Consider the following 17,418-nt stretch of genomic DNA (forward strand, 5'->3'; position numbering starts at 1 on the left):
ACTACCACTGAAAGCATTTACCATAAAAAGCATGATTTACTCAAGTTACAAGAGTCACGGCCCATAAATTGGGTGCTCACACCACTCCAACAACTAAGTACTACGTTTGCTGCAAATATTGGTGCATTAAGCTGTAAAAACAATGTATGCTAACAAGGTTTGCTCTACTAAGCAATTTTCAGAAGATCTGTGGGGACCATGGTGGAACAGAGCGGGTAGGGGTGAAAGGAATTGTTACATTCTGGTGTTGGAGGTGTATTCCTGGACAACTGCCTTGAGGACAGCACATGTGAAGGTCAGACTGTGCCATGCATATTATCATCAATATAGCGTAGCCCTGGCATTTCACTTGGACACAGATGGCAGATTAGTTTTGCTCTCGTTATATTTAGTTATATCTAGGAATATAGAAAGACTTACATATCTTGACTTCGTGGGATCAGTTGACTCATGATTTAAGCTCTGCACTTCTTATGCATAATTCAGTATAAAATCCAATAAAATATTTTATAAAACATAAAACTATACTCAGAGCCCCTGTTAGAAAATGCCAGGAATGCCAATAGCCAACTGGCTATCTTTATATTCAACCGGAAAATCCAAAAAGTGACCCTACCATTAGGTCATCCATAAAAACCTTTAGGGGCAACCAAAGGAAAAGTAGACAACCAAAGCAAATGAAGGGGGGAGGCAGCTCCCCATGTTCATGGAGACAACAAGTCTTGAGGAGAGCCACAAAGAATAAGCATCACCTAGCTTGTCCTCTGTCCCACCAATGTTCCATAAATCAAGGGTGCACAAAGAAGTCTTTATTGTAACAAGCTCATGCATATGCCATTTTACCAATCTATCTAAGCATATTCAGATCTCACCCAGCTCTACCCGAGGACAGCATATGACCATGACATCACTTAACTAAAGAACTGCCTTGCAACCATTTAAGCTTGGATGTTCAAGACCTATGCAAACTGATCACAATTAAGACTTTGTGACCTTATTGCCAATTTCAGTTAAGAAATTTTGGGGAGTTCTACTGCAGCTATACGATATGCAGGAGCTCTAACACGATGACAACCAGACATACTTGCAGGGCGCACACGCCATTCAACTACCCCCCCAGCAAGCGGACTCCCTAAAGCAGCCTATCCGCACAGAGGACGTTATAGCGGTCATCTCCGCATGAAACCCCTAAATTCCCCTTGCCCTGGTGGCTTTTTCTACACTGTTTTACAAGACTTTCTTTTAGATCCTCACACAGATTATCACCAGGCTGTATAACTCCTTTGCAGATATGGGGTCGCTTTCCCAGTCTATATTTGAGGCTTTTATAATTGCAATCACAAAACCAGGGATGGACATCTTCTTGTGGCTCCTAAAGCATTATTTCCCTGATAAATGTTGATACTGAGCTCTTCACCTGTATGTTAGCGGTGAGTCTCAAACCTTGAATGCCAACAATGATTAACCAACACCAGGCGGGATGTATCCCTCAGACAGTGTGGAGACTAAACCAAATGGATCCTCACCTGGTAAAGCTCGGAGCTCTCAGAGGGAAAACATGCTCCTGGCAATCAAAGTTGAGAAAGTGTTTGATAGTGTTAATTGGCCCGACCTTACAATAACCTTAAAGCTTTTAGATTGGGAAGCAGATTCAGGGGCTAGATATTGAGTGGATATTGTTAATGTTAATGTTATATGTGCTTGTATAGCGCGCGGCTGCCCCAGCGAAGGGGCGTCCCGGCGCTTACTGTATGAAAAGTGGACAGAGGATAGGGTCAGGGAGGAAAGAAGGGAGGATTTTGTTTAACAGAAGAGGTGTGTTTTGATTGCTTTCCTGAAGGTCAACAGATCTTGTATCCCTCGGATCTGGTCTGGGAGGCCATTCCAGAGTTTGGCGGCTAAATATTTGAAGGAACGGCCACCCATCCTGGCTAGTTTGATGCGAGGTACAGTTGCTAGGTTTTGTCCTTCTGAGCACAGGGCGCGCCGAGGGACATAGGTTGACAGTAGCGGGCATAGCATAGGGGGGAAGCCGTTTTTAGGATTTTGAATGCTAGGCATAGCGTTTTGAAGTGAATCCTTTTCTCCATTGGGAGCCAGTGGAGTTTGATAAGGACGCTAGCCACAGACGTGTGGCGGGGGAGACCTACCAGAGCCCTGGCGGCGGCGTTCTGGACTCGCTGGAGTCTAGTTTTTTCTGCCACGTTCGCTCCCAGCAGGAGGGAGCTGGCATAGTCCAGCCTTGAGAGGATGGCTGCTTGGACTATCATCTGACGGGTTTGGTGGTCAAAGAATCCTAGGATAGGTCTACGGTTCCGTAAAATGCGGAAGCAGGTGGCTGCCACTTTTTTTTTTTATGGTGAGTAAATGTTAGGGCAGAGTCTACCCAGACTCCTAGGTTTTTGACACAGTCCTTAGGTTCAGGCAGTTGGCCGAGGTTTTCTGGCCACCAGTTGTTTCCCCAAGTGTCTGTCTTTTTTCCCACCAACAACACCTGTTTTTCCGGCGTTGAGCTGGAGGTAGTTCGCTGTCATCCATTCTGTGATGTCAACGAGTTAGTTGGAATTTTTGGGCGCTATGACCGCTTTCGTCATTTAATGCCACCACCAGCTGTGTGTCGTCAGCGTAGGATACGAGAGACATTCCGTGCCTCCTGGCTACCTCTGCCAGTGGTAGGACATACACATTGAACAGGGTGGGGCTAAGGGCTGACCCCTGAGGCACGCCCTGTTCAATGGGGCATTCCTTGGAGAGATGGGGGGGGGGTGGAGACTCGAAATGATCTGCCTGTTAGAAAGTCTCTGAACCAGTCAAGGGCGAGTCCTGATATCCCGACCTCCTTTAGCCTAAACAGCAGAACCTCCTGTGACACAGTGTCGAAGGCAGCACTGAGATCAAGTAAAATCAGTGCTGCCGTTCCTCCAGAGTCTAGAATGGTACGGAGGTGTTCTGTCACACTTAGTAGGGCTGTCTCTGTGCTGTCCAGCCCGGAATCCATGTTGTGACCTGTCCAAGATGTAATTGGATGACAGGTATTTGGTCAGGATGGCGTTTACATGGGCTTCTGCTACCTTGGCTGGCCATGGGAGGAGGGATATCGGTCTGAAGTTTTCGGGTAAGTTAGGGTCCAGCGTGTGTTTTTTAATGATAGTTGATATCCAGGCTTGTTTCCATTTGGAGGGGATTATGGCTGTAGAGAAGGACATGTTAATAATGTCTCTCAAGGGGCCTAGAACTGTTATGTCAGCTTCTCTGAAGGTTTCGAGTTTGAGAGGGTCTGCCGGTGAGCCAGACTTGATTTTATTACAGATTTTTGTAAAATCTTCTTGGCTAAGAGCCGGGATGCTAGAAAGGTTGGGTCTATTCGGGTCATTCGATGGAATGAGGTCGGGAGTGGAGGGGAAGGAACTGTAGATTTTCCGGATTTTTTCTAAAAATAATGAGGCCATATTATCGCATAGTGCGGGTGAGGTGTTTGGGTTAGCCACTGTTTTTTTGGCACACAGACTGCAGTGAAGGTCACCAGAGTCCACTCGGACATGTTCCCTGTACGCAGGGTGATTCGACCCGGCTGTCCCTTTAGATATTTGCACTTTACATGGAGCCCCTGGCCCAGCGAGTGAGGGACGACCTGGGCATCATGGGGGAACTGGTTTGGGGAGACACTGACACCATCAGCACCTATGCTGATGACATTCTGGTAGTGCTCGATGTCCCTCAGCGTTCCCTTCCAGCCTTCTTAGACAAGCTCTGGCTCTTGGTAGAGGTCTCCTGCTTCAATGTCAACCTGTAGGAGTCTCAAGCTCTCAACCTCACTGTAACACCACGGCCTCCCTAGGCACAGCCACCCGGAAAATGACAACTTCTTAAAGCCCTCTACCTATTTTGCTAAAGTAGCTGCAGGTGGAACTTCTTCACCACATGTGGAATGGTAAATGTCCATATATGCTCTGAACCCTGGGATGCAGCCCAGCATCGGAGGAGGGCCTGGGGGATTTCTAACCTACAGCGAGACTATCAAGCCCTGCAACTCCTCTAATAGAATTGCACCGGAGCAAATCTGAGAAGCGCTGGAGATTTATGGACTGAGCAGTTGTTGGTAAACATAGGTGGATACTGCCCTGGTGCCAAGCAAGCATAGGGCCCGAGGTCTTTACTCATCTCATCAATCCTGTTATTAGAACCACCATCTCATCCAGGAATTCAAGAGCGACATGCAGAGCTGGACTACATTCCCCTCAACAATGACACTGGCCTTGGGCAAGTCAGGCTTCTACCTGGGACTACATCCCACAGCCTTCGCTGCCAATATGACACTTCTGTGGCACAATCAGATCTAGCATACTCACCAGAGTATCACAGTGAGTGGGAAAAAAACGGAGTTACATAGCTAACGGTCCTGAGGAATGCCAAGAACCATTTCGGTCTATTGAGGCAGAAACATGTTGACCATATCTTAATAGGGAACATCCATACCCTATTTTTACTGAGCTTATTTTAATCTATCCACTGGGGACACTAATAAAGGATTAACCCTGTCAACCAGGAGGTAGTTTTAATTCACATTCTTTTTTTGCACTCTGCCCCACATTGGATGATATAAAACACCTCACGCTCCTCTCCTACGGGTGAGTTGTAGCCCACACTGGGTACCTTGCGGTCCCAGTGTGTAAGAGGGAGCCCAATGATGAAGCATGTCACCTTAGGGTGGGTGAGGGTTCTCATCTTAAAACACGTGTGCGTCTGTCCTGTTCCCACTCACTAGGATACTCTGGTGAGTATGCTAGACACACCATCCGGTTACCTTTTGTGAGTTCAGCCTATGAGGAGTGGTACTGTGGATAGTAAGAATTCCTCCAGTAAAAACCCTATAGTGAGATTACAATGGGATCACCCCCTTTGACCAACTGAAGGCACACTATGGCTTGCGGGAGACGGAACAAAACTGTTATCTTCAGATTTGACACTGGGTTATGCAGCCTACTTTGAAGCCTGGTACCCAGAGGTGTGCAAGACCCTTCGAGAAATGTTTCTTACTAAAAACAGCAACAAGCGACTCCTCTCCAAAATCTACGCCTTCCTCACCCAGGCCACTTCAGGAGAGAAATCAGCAGTGCAACCAAGCTGGAAGCAGAAAGTGAGATGCCCTCTTACACATAAGGAATGGGAGAAATATATTACTGTGAGCACCACACCAAAAGCAACACAGCTACCACAGAAATAACCATAAAAATAGCCACATATTGTTAGCTCACACCGGCCAGCTGCATCAGAGCAACCTAAGACACAGGACAACTTGCTCACAGAGCTGCACAGCCACCTTACTGCAACTCCAATGGTCCTGCCCCGAATCGGAACAGTACTGGGAGGAGGTTTTGACAGATATCGACACACACACACACACACGAACACACAGCTGCCTCATCTCCCAACACACATTGCGCTTGGCCTGTCCAATGCATTAGCCTACTACCCACTGAGTGGGGGCGTCAGATAGGCTTAGCCCTGGCGGTGGCCCTCTAGGCCATCCTTTCTCTCTGGGGCTCCGACAAAGTTCCTAAGCACACCTCCTGGCTGCACAGACGGTGGATACTTTTAGGTATGGAAAAAATAACATTTGCGACAGAGCCTTATCAGGAACTATGGGGCTTATTACTCTCTCACCAGAGTTCAATGAGCTGGCCTGCCCCAAATACACGAAGGTCTTCCCCTTAATGGCCAAGTGGCATGTGGACATGGCAGGAGGTACCCCACGCCCCCACACATAATAAATCACTGCAAAACATAGCCTACCTGAGTCACTTTTGCCGCCAAGTGACTGGTAAAAGCTGGGTTTTGCAAACACCCAGTAACAATTAACATTTGAGTAAGAATTCAAGCATCTGGACCAAAAATTAATTTATTAACCCACCTATGGAGTATTCAACCAATTGGTGTTTTGATCTTATTGTTTTTAATAAGATGAGTTTTCAAAAATTGTACACTGAATACTTTCAAAACAAGACAAGTACACATGAAATGCAGCAAGTCTACCCCTTTGTCACCAAAGTCAGCAGCACAAATAAATAAGCAATGCACTGAACTTTGAATTCAGCCGTATCCAAATTTAATAATTAAAAAGCAGCAAGCTATTTGTCATTTTCTCAGAAAGGGGAGTCACTACACAATTTTACATCATTAACGAAGTAAAACTGCTGACATATTTAAAAACAAGTTCTGAAGAAAGCATAGGTTCTTTAAGGTATACAATCTGTGGCATAGTTTGGTTTCTTCAACTGTAATGCAGTTGTAGAGAGGTCATCCCACATTGTCTCTGTAGTGTATTTTGTTGTCAATACTCCAAGATATGTAATATAAGGATTTACACAGCCCTCAAACTTATTTTTCGTTTCCTTCTAAATCAATGTTGCAGCTAATCTTAATTTTCCCATGTGACTTACTCAATGCTGAATTACTACTATTCATTAGATTTCAAAACTCTGCGTTAACATTGTTTTACGATTTCAAACTTCTTTATCCAAATCCATTTGTGAGACTATCTGGCAGCCTATTTAGCATACACAAGGTTTACAAAGGTAAAGGACCAGAATACCTATGGACCTTTACACACTTTTCTCACCCAAAAGCTTAGACTGAACAAGGCTGGGACAATCAACACTACCAAACTCATGTACCGCAAACACAATGGCAAAGTGCAGGAGTTTGAATGTGAAACACTCCCATCAGAGGCGCCATGCTAAGCCTGAACTTGAAAATCCTGCGAACAACCCAATTCACGCATATCGCCACCAGCACTATATGCAGCAAAAGAACATACCAGGGTGTCTCAAAAGAGATGCCCCTTGTTTGAACCCCTGAGAATGGCCTCTGTGGCACTGGCGCTCAATGAAAAACAAATAATAAATAAATTAGGTAATAATTCTGACTGTGGGAGAAAAAAAGGACGTTCAAATTCCACACTGTTGTCCCATTCAACTCTGTTTCCATACTTTCGGGTTTTTCCCAGTGCTGATAGGCTGCAACAAATCTAATAAAGCAGGCACAACATGTAATCATGTTAGAAACTTAGCTTCAGGACTCGTCGCCATCTAGGTAGAAACAAAATCTCTATAAAGCCTTCACAACCCAACAAAGCAGCAGGGCATCCCAAGTGAATGACAAAGTATGGAGGTGAAGAATGGCAACAGAAAAGATGTAAGCAAATAAAGGTATATCCACGAGCTCCGTTCTCTCAATTTCTTAATAGAATGAGGAGACCCAAGAAGGAATATCAGGGTGCAGGCATATCATAGCGACAACTGAAACACCAATTCATATCAACAGATAAGTGACATCATACATGGTTAATAGCAGAAAGAAAAACAATGATGAATAAAGAAAGGAACAGCAAATACAACTCCGCAGCTTGGTCAGATTTTAATTAAATTTTTAGAAAAGGCAAAACACAACAAGGGGGTTTCTTTCCTTGAGACCCTAGAAATAAAATAAGAATAGCGACACCGCTACACTTTTTCTTCCACAAAGGATCAAAGATAAGGCAAAATCATCAGCACAAAGGATCTAAATAAGGGTCAGCCCGGTTTGAATAAAGAGGGCACTGAATTTCTCTAAGAACATATTTACATAGCAGAGTGGTATTTATTAAAAATTGAAAGAGGACTGATCAAACCCATGTTACACACAAAGCATATCAATTCTTGATATTCTTGAAAAACATGAACCTCACACAGAAGAATAAAGAACTATGATTCGCAAGCAAGGCATTCCAAAGTGAGTTCTTAACTTTTTCCTATAAACTGCCATAATTAACGCTTTCTCAAACACTTTGACATTCCTATCGACAACCAAATAGAAAATCAGTGAAATGGACATGAATTCAGATCACGGATGAGAATTCCCATTACTGTGCTTTAAAAAATTCATGTATAGTCACATTTTCAAAAGGTAAATCATACAAGCCCAATAAACCAACAAGAAATTAGTAAAACAGTAGCCCACCGTATTGTGTGGGTTGGTCTAATTAAGTTCCATCATGAAATTTGAGCTACATTGAAATACAAGATAAAAGTAGCCCCAATAGGTACTCCATGTGTCAGATAATTAACTGAGTACTTTACATAAAGCTCTCGCAAAAGAAGCTACCCAGTCAGACATACAGATGTGCACTAATATTCAAAGTTGAATGTGGTCAGCTGCCAAACTGAGGTGCATCACTAATGACAATGCATAGTATAACAACATTTGCATGTGGCAATGAATATTAAAATACTCACTGGGAACAAATTATAGTACTCCAATCCAAAATTGACAATGTACCGATAATTAAATTATGGTGCCCTTCGAGTTTAGGAGAATAATAATAAGATGCCAGTTGTTGGATATATTTTGTGGGACATGCCATTAGGATGTGATATTTGTGTTGGAAGCATAGGAGGTACATCCAAGTCACTGCCAGAGGAGCTTGCCCCAATACGCAACCCCAGGAAAGCTGCCCGGTTCACCAGCGCCCTCCAGAACACCAGGCAAACCTGCAGACGCCTGGAGAAGAACTGGAGAAACAACAAGACAGACGAAAACTACGCCACTTACAAGAACGCCAAGACAGATTACCACAACCAAATCAGAACCACCAAAATGAACTTCATCCACAACAAAATCCTTGCCAACTCAACTAATACTCTTCAGTGTCATCCAGGAATTCATCAACCCACGCAGCGAAGCCACAGACATCACCGCTTCCCAAGACCTCTCCAACAAAGCTCAGAACTTCCTTCCAACACAAGATCAAAAATCTCTACTACAATTTCACTGACCGTCCTCCAGACACCACAGCCTCCCCCCTCTACCCCCCCAGTCCCCAAGGACAACAGCCAACCAACAATCACCAGCTGGACACCCCTCACGACCGAAGACACTGCTTCAGCCATGAAAGGCATCCACTCAGGGGCTCCCACTGACCCCTGCCCTCCTCACATCTACCACAGAGCTGCGGCCGTCATCGCACCCGAACTGAAACGCACCATCAACACCACCTTCGAAACAGGCACCTTCCCGGACGTCTGGAAACGTGCATAAGTCAGGCCCCTACTCAAGGGGTCAACAGCGGACCCACCGACCTCAAAAACTACTGGCCCATCTTGCTCCTCCCCTACGCAGCCAAAGACGCAGAGAAACTGGTCAACAGCGAACTGACACGGTTCACTGAACAGAACTCCATCCTCGATCTGTCCCAATCCAGATTCCAAAGTACCACAGCACGGAGACCGCCCAACACGCCGTCACAGGCGACATTCGCACCCTCCTGGAACAAGGACACTCAGCAGCCCTCATCCTACTCGACCTATCAGCGGTGTTCGATACTCTCTCTCACCGCACACTACGGCTCCGGCATATAAGGAACAGCCATGGACTGGATCCGATCATTCCTCACCGGAAGAAGCCATAGAATCAGGCTACCTCCCCTCCTCTCCTCTCTGACCTTACGGAAACCACCTGCAAAGTCCCACAAGGATCATCACTGAGCCCGACCCTCTTCAATATCTACATGGCTCCCCTCCCAAACATCGTACGAAAACAAGGTCTCAGTATCGTATCCTACGCCGACAACCAGCTCATCCTCTACCGAGACCCCACCACTGCCAAACTCAATTTCCAGAAAGGAATACAAGAAGTCGCTGACTGGATGACCAACAGCTGCCTGAAACTCAACACCAAGAAGACAAAAGTCCTCATCCTTGGAACCACCCCTTCAGCATGGGACAACATCTGGTGGCCAACCGCCCTCGGGAGCCCACCTACCCCCGCAGACCACGCCAAGAACCTGGGTATCATCCTCGACTCCTCACTCACCATGAACCGACAGGTCAACACAGTCACATCCAGATGCTTCAACACCCTCTGCAAGACCTTCGAATGGATACCCCTCTCTCGAGTCAACAGTCTCCTAGGTACTCACCACAAGCAGACTGCAGTATGGAAACGCACTCTACACCGGCATCGACAACACTCTACTTCACAAACTCCATACCATACAGAGCACCGCAGCCAGACTTGTCCTTGGCATCCCCCGACAAGAACACATCAGCCAACATCTATGAAGACTCCACTGGCTCCCCGTAGAGAAAAGAATCACCTTCAAAATCCTCACCCAGGCCTACAAATGCCTACACAACAAAGGACCTGAATACCTCAATGACAGAGTCATCTTCCACGTACCCAAAAGAAGCCTCCATTCCTCCAAACTCGCACTAGCCGAAAACCTGCGCATCCACAGAGCAGGTGGAAGCTCCTTTTCCCACATCACAGCCAAGACATGGAACGAGCTACTGGCAGACCTCTGACGTGCCCCACCCTGAACACCTTCAGAAAGACCCTCAAGACCTGGCTCCTTAGCTAAGGAAACCAGTGGACCCCACACCCAGCTCCTTGAGACCCCCACAGGTGAGTAGCGTGCTTACAATTCACCTGATTAACTGACTTGTCACAACTCTAAGTGAAACCTAAGCTATTTATATGGGTCGGCCTATGAAACAAGTGTTCTTTGTGATATTCTGCCATAATTAGTTATTTTATGAATGACATTTTAAAATTAGTAAGCGCATTTGTGGACATTATCTAACTGGAAGAGTCACATAAACAGGCTATCAATCACAACAATAAGTGGCTTATAAGATCAGCGAAAAACAAAGCATTCTTACCTGGACCTTCCACTGCTGTTACTCGCACCATCTTCATCACTATTGCCATTCATTGCAAATTATTGGGGGACTACAAATATCAGATTTAAATCATCGAAGTCCAATGAGATCTTAAAGCCCAATTCAGAGTCATATGGGGAATAGAAGAAGTAAGTCCGCTTCTACGACAAATGAGAGGCTGCTCCGGCTGACTGAAATATGAAATTGAAAAAATAAGAAAATGTAAGAGCTTTAATGGTCTTTACAATCGCCAAACATGTATTAAAATCATTATCTGCTGGTGGAACACTATGCTCATATGCAGGGCATTTAATGCCAACGAGCTGGTGAGAAAATCATGTTATACAGCCTCAGTCGGTCTGTCACTGTACTGACTGACCTGCAGGCGAGAGCTTTTCGCATGATTTCAATATATCAATTATGCTATTTTCGGTGTGAGCAAACTTTACAACTCTAGTGATAGTTCGAAGGGAGAGTGGGCTGTGTACACTGTTCAACACTCATCTTTTGGAAGTGGCAGCTACACGCGATAATTAGAAATGACTTTAAATTAGTTCAGTACCCTCAGCTGAGCAAATTTTTTGTACTACATATCGAACGCAACTCTGGTCCTCCAGCCAACGGGGTGTGCAAGCTAAACGAAAGCTGTAACAGTTTCCAATACCCAGAATGATACATTCACAGTTACGGAGAACTTTTAATAAGGCCGCCAGATGAACAGCTCCAAGATCAAGTGTTCGTGTGCTATTGGTATCCCGCGCAATAAGACTAGGAATATATTTCATTCTTGAATACATTTGTGTAAGGAGTGATTCGCTGTTTATGATTTAACACTTCTCTAATCCATAGCAGGAAAAGGCGCCCATTATGCCACAGTACGATTCAAAACACGTGTATGTGTAAACAAAGGGTTCTAATGTGTTGCTCGTGATGATTACATTTAATTATTTTGTTAAGCCGATGGGTAACATTGTGTTTTTTCACTCTGTGCTTCAACTTTCTCTTCCCGTGATATGTTTCTTTACAGCACTAAGTGTGTAACGAAAGCAAAATACAGGAGTAGAAGGGTCAGATCAGTTTTGCATGTCCTTGTTCAGTCCCATCTAAACGTGCAGATTCCCCTGCATTCACATTTTAAGTTTCCGTTCGTCCAGGCCTTCTAAGAATTGTTTACTACCCATCCCCACTTCACCTCGCTGGCAGACGCTGCCCACGTTCCCAGGCATAATTGAGTAGCATGGGGTCCGACTGTGGCTAGGGGTGGCAGGCACGCTACATGGATCTGATCGGTCTGTAGCACTAGCCGCCGCTGGTCCGACGGCCAGTGCGGCTCACTCTGGTCGGGTTCTTCTGAAGATGGCCAGCAGTGGTCAAGACTGAGCTGCCCTTCGACCTGTGCTACAAGGCTGTCTCCCAGGCTGGACTGGGCTCCGCACCAGAAACAAAGACAGCGGCAGTCTGTGCCTGGGAGAGCATGCGGCCACCCCGCCAGAGAGAGGTGGACACGGGTGGCAAAGGCCCCAGTGTTCCTTCCGATCACAGACCACGGATCAGCTGAATGCCCTACTACTAGTGTAATCAGGCGCGAGCTATGCCGTTGTGAGTCTATGACCCACATCAACCGCCCCCGGTTTAATCACTACCACTGACTGCCCTGCAGAGTCCCCCTCCCGTTTCCCTTCGCTCCTCACCCCGGCACTCTAGCTCTCAGCGCCCGGCAACAGCCGCCATGAAACCAACGATCCCTGCCGCGAAGCAGGCGACGGAATCCCGGCCGTGACGTCACAGCGGAGCTCTAAGACCTGCGAGGGACTGAAGGGGCAGCGCGCGAGCTTAGGCCTCGTGTCCCGCGAGAGCGAGCAGGTCGTCGCGAGACAGGATGTTCCATTGGAAGGCGACAGGGGGCATTGTAGTGGGAGGAAACAAGGGCACTGAGGCAAAGGTGAAAAAAAACAAGGCAAGGAGGAAAGCTGGGCAGGTCTACGAGGAAGCTAGGGCGATGTAGTCTATCTTCTGTGCCCAGTGTTGGGCAGCCGAAAGAGCTATCATGTGTTCCACCGTAGACGATCATTGCTGTATTTAGAGTTTGTCCCGACGACGGCCATGTTCGTGTCAGGCGAAACTTCAACGGACTGCCTTACGCTGAAGTGTTGTGCCTGATATTAACATGGACGTTGCTGGAAACGATCTCGAGTCTCGTTGCTACGTGGGGTTTACTACGTGGGGTGGGTTTAAAGTCTGGTAGCGTCTTCTGAACTCTATTATTCTTCCGACGCACTTTTCTTAAAACTTTTGTTTCTTAAATATCTAAAGCAAGTAATCTTTAGATAATGTAAGCATGTTACATTGTTTGGAGGGGAATATCTTCAGTCGTTAATAATCTGCAGATTTTTATGTTTTGCTGTTTCTCAGCGTAAACATTACTGTTAACCAGCTACGGTGCACTGGTGTCTTGGAGACTGGCTCCACTGCATCTATCCAACGGTACAGGTAAGACGCTTTAGTATCGGAGGCAGGCTCTCTGTATATGATATTGCCACAAGCAGAGCTGCCAAGGTTTCAGATTGCTATGTGGGACATTTTTATTATGCTAGTGTAATTGCTAGTGTAATTATGAGTGACGTTTCATTGACTATGAGTGCGACTGTCTCCCGATCAAAATCAAGTAATGAAGACTGGGGAAACACATACATATCAGAAGTTACACCCATTTGAGCAACAAGGAACTCTAAGATCTTAAAACTTCTGCACAGCTCTAGAAATGGAAGGGCACTAACATAGCATCCAGTAACTCAGATTGATCCTCACAAGCAGTTTTGCGATTTGAATAGTAGAGTGGCGTTCTCTGCAGCAGGGATATTAATCCTCTGCGCTAGAACGTGCAGAGTCAGTGAACTGCCAGTTTACAAATGTCCGACCTTTGAACAGATACATTTAATTACAGGAGCCTTAGTTTTTTACTTGTTTACAGAAGTCTCTCAGTCACAACAATTCTACCTACTGCTGCAGCTAGATAGGGTAAAAAGTCTTCTGCCGATGTGTTGTTACTGAACTGTCTCTGTGAGTCACTGTCACTCACTGGCTGCAGCCTGGGCTGTTGTAGTGTATCTGACATTGAAGCCTGAATCACACAACGGACGGTGAGAAGAGCTTTGAGAGCAGCTCCGTGTAGTGTGCCTTTAAAAGACACTCTGACAGCACCTGCTCTCGGACTCACTGACAGGAAAGAATCCTAACCCACAGCAGCACTTGTCGAGGTCAGATAAGTGCTGTCCTAATTTAACAGTGCTGCAGGGCGTCACCAAAACTTCCTGGGAGCCTGGGCCCGCAGGGAATTGAAATCATCCTGCCACAGTCTACGCCTGTAGGGGGCCTAGTCTGTCCTCCCTGGTACCTGTTATGCTGGGTCATTATTGTCACAATAGTATTATTAATTGTTGACACTCAGAGGGTGTCCAGCCGGTCGACTTGAGAGGCACTAGCGGACCCATTCTGGCACTGGATAATATAGAAAAACTGCACACAGGTCATGCCAGTGCGCATTCACAATGATTCTCCGGCATTCACAATGCCCAAAGCCCTGCTGTTGAAAGGTCACTGCAGTGACACTGGGAGAAGCACGTGAATTGCTGGAAAAGCACTCAGCAACAGTGAAGGTACCACCCTGGACTGATTTATTTTACTGATGCAAGGAACTACAGGCCACATTACAGACGGCACCTGTGGTGCTGCGGGGTCAACTCAGCTGCTAATCATTACAGTAAGTCAACTTAGCCCAGCCTGTCTCAATACAGAGTCCGAGGTGTGCAGGTGACGTCTACTTGCAGGCTGCTAAATTAAATTAACGCTATTAATACATAAATCAAAAACAACACGTCAGCCATGAATAATATTGTAAACAACGAAAGAGTGTGCCTTCTCAAGAGAAGAGCGAGCATGAAGAATCAAACTTGAATCTTTAGAAAGCCCTCACTCGCCAACCTGGTTGGTGACATGCTTTATCATCGGGCCCCACCAGGAAGGCCGAGTGCCTCCCCGGTGTGCTTCAACGCCGAAATTACTGTGGAGTGGGTTAGTGTTGTTTGAGTGACAAGTGAAAGTGATTGTATGGTGGTTTAAAAATGTCTAGATTGAGTCCAAATAAAATGTTATTAGTTGGCCAACCAGACACGAAAAAAACCAAAGTGAGAGATATATGAGCTGGATAGATTGATCAGCTAAGTCTCACTGTGCGTGGTCAACATGTTTCTGCCTCTATGATGCTAATGGCCAGGCATTCTTCAGGACCAAAGTGTAAACCTCGGCAGTATGAGCGCGCTAAGGCCCACCCTAACCATGAGGTTCAAAATTTGAAAAAATTGTAGTAACCTACTGTTACTAAGGAGTCCTTCCTATTTGGAGGAACCAAAGTATATCTGTAAAAGAAGGGGACAGACAAAGACAAACACACAAAGAAAGAAACAAATAATAATTACTCATACTGCAATAATCGTGTGTTTGTCAATCAAGTTTTTTTATGCACTGTGCTCTTCTCAAAGTGCACTGTAACCATACCTCTGAGAGCTAGGGTGAACTATGGTGAATAAAAATGTGCACATGTTTTCACATTATCGATAACAGTAGCTGCTAAGCCAGCTCATAATGTGAAGGTACCTGCTGCAACCCTCGTTAACCGGACCCCGTCGATGGGTGCTCCGACATCCATTGTGTAGTTTTAAAAGACTGGGGAATCTAGCAGACGCCTCCCGGACAGGGTCATGAGCGTCACCGTGCGAGTCATCGCATATACGTCATTGCGTTTGGATCGAAGACAGTGAATCAATTCTACCACATGTTTTGAGCCACTGCACCTCTAACTTAGGTGGGTAGTGGTTCAAAACAAACTTTATTGGCATCGACCAACTTGAGATGCCGATGATGTTGTAAACAATGGCCAAGCATAGTATTACATGGCTTTTATGGAGAAACGGGAAAAGAAACTTTGAAAACGGTAAAGCTATCAGAGCAGATGCCAAGCATAAGTCAAACATGGCTTTTGTGGAAGAACAGGGAAAGAACTTTTGCAGGAATGAAGTCATCCAAACACATGAAGTACATTCAGTCTCGGAGTCGTGAGTTGTAGGACATACATATGACGTGATTCAGCTTGTGTCCTCATAACGTGGTACATATTGTATTGTAAGATCCTCACGGGGCGGGAGGAGATATATTCCTTTGGCATCAAGGGAAATTCATACGGGAGGTCTCCCATATAAATGAAGGTGTTACATCTATCAGTCCTAGGGGTATCGTGAAATCAACCTCGTAGTACTCTGCCCCAAGGAATATTGTAATTGAGCCCTTGTTTGTGTGTGCCCAAACGGTAGACCCACCTTTGTTCCTTTTCAAACAGGATGTTTTGTATATTTCTCCCTGTTTTCACCTGTTCGATAATAGTCTAACTTAAGTCATTTGTTGTGTGGTTCAGCTGTACGTAGTGTTCGCTTAATATGGTCGTGACTCTCCGACACCTTATGTTGCTTCTATGCTCACACAAACGTTGCTTAACTTTACGTGTCGTCATGCCCATATAACTTAACCCACATGGGCATGTGATCAAATAGACCACATTCGTGGAGTTGCAGTTAGTGTGGGCACGCTGTGTCCATGTTATACCTGGTTTGAGGCTGAAGATCTTTGTATGTGTTGTTAGGCGGCAGAAATGGCCCACTACTTTTGGCAAACCCCATGCTTCAGTTATACTGGGAGTGTTCATAGTATCTCGGTCTCTAGGGCGTGTGTAAACCAGGGTGTTTCTAAGGCTCCGTCCCTTTCTAAATGAAGAGAGGCTTTTCCCGTTTCCTATTACTGCTAGTGATTATCCTCCAGTGTTTGTTTACTGCTTTTTTTAATACTGGTGGATGCAGTACTATGGGTCGTGACGCTGTTCAGAGGGATTTTCCTTAGTTTCCTTGGGGTTGTCTTCTAACAGTACCTCCCTCAGCTGATTCCGTGCTCTTTTATAGCTGTTGTTGAGGATTCTTTCTGGGTAGCCACGATTTTTTTAATCTAGATGTCAAGTCAGCTGATTGGTTGCAAAAATCACCCAATTCACTACAATTTCTTCTTACCCGAAGCTATTGCCCATATGGCAGATTTTCTCGTAAGGGCCTTGGATGGAAGCTCGAAAATTTCAGCAAGTTGTTTTTTGCCGTTGGCTTATAATGCTTCTTGTTAATGAGACTCCCATCTAATTTAGAGATAACCACATCCAGGAAAACCACCTCCTTTCGGTTGCAAGTGTGGGTAAATTTCAGGTTCAAGTCAAGGGTATTGATCCAGAGAAGGAAGTCATTTAGGAGATCTTCTGGTCCTTTCCATATCATAAGGACGTCATCAATATATACCTCTTCACTACGGATGAGGTATATGGGTTGTCAGCAGCTAGAATAAATCTGCTCTCAAAATCATGAACGTACAGACCTTCCACACTGGGGACAAAAGTGCTATCCATTGAAGTCCCCGTAGATTGAAGGTACAGGTTGCCTTTGTATTCAAAGAAGTTATGTTTGAGGGCCAATGTGGCGCACTCCAAAATAAACTCCTTTGGTGTCTGGTGTTTCCAAATGATTCCGTCCAAATCCCACCCAGGACTCTGATGGTATCGTCCTGGGGAATACTCGTATATAGAGGCACTCGGCCTTCCTGGTGGAGCCTGATGATTAAGCATGTCACCAACCAG

The 17,418-nt window shown here is 45.6% G+C and overlaps 1 protein-coding gene across 1 annotated transcript in view; it reads right to left on the reverse strand.

Annotated features, from left to right (window-relative positions):
* Positions 1 to 12,718, reverse strand: part of CHD1 (chromodomain helicase DNA binding protein 1) — a 1,544,591-nt gene extending 1,531,873 nt beyond the window's left edge. Inside the window, exons 1-2 of the mRNA XM_086960963.1 lie at positions 12,389 to 12,718; positions 10,698 to 10,888 (exon numbers count right to left, since the gene is read on the reverse strand). Of these exons, the coding sequence (XP_086817089.1) occupies positions 10,698 to 10,750 (53 nt within the window). The 5' untranslated portion in view covers positions 10,751 to 10,888; positions 12,389 to 12,718. The remainder of the gene's footprint in view (positions 1 to 10,697; positions 10,889 to 12,388) is intronic.
* Between the last annotated feature and the right edge of the window lie 4,700 nt (positions 12,719 to 17,418).

This window comes from Lissotriton vulgaris, chromosome 3_1, assembly GCF_964263255.1.
Source record: "Lissotriton vulgaris chromosome 3_1, aLisVul1.2, whole genome shotgun sequence".
Classification (NCBI taxonomy): domain Eukaryota; kingdom Metazoa; phylum Chordata; class Amphibia; order Caudata; family Salamandridae; genus Lissotriton; species Lissotriton vulgaris.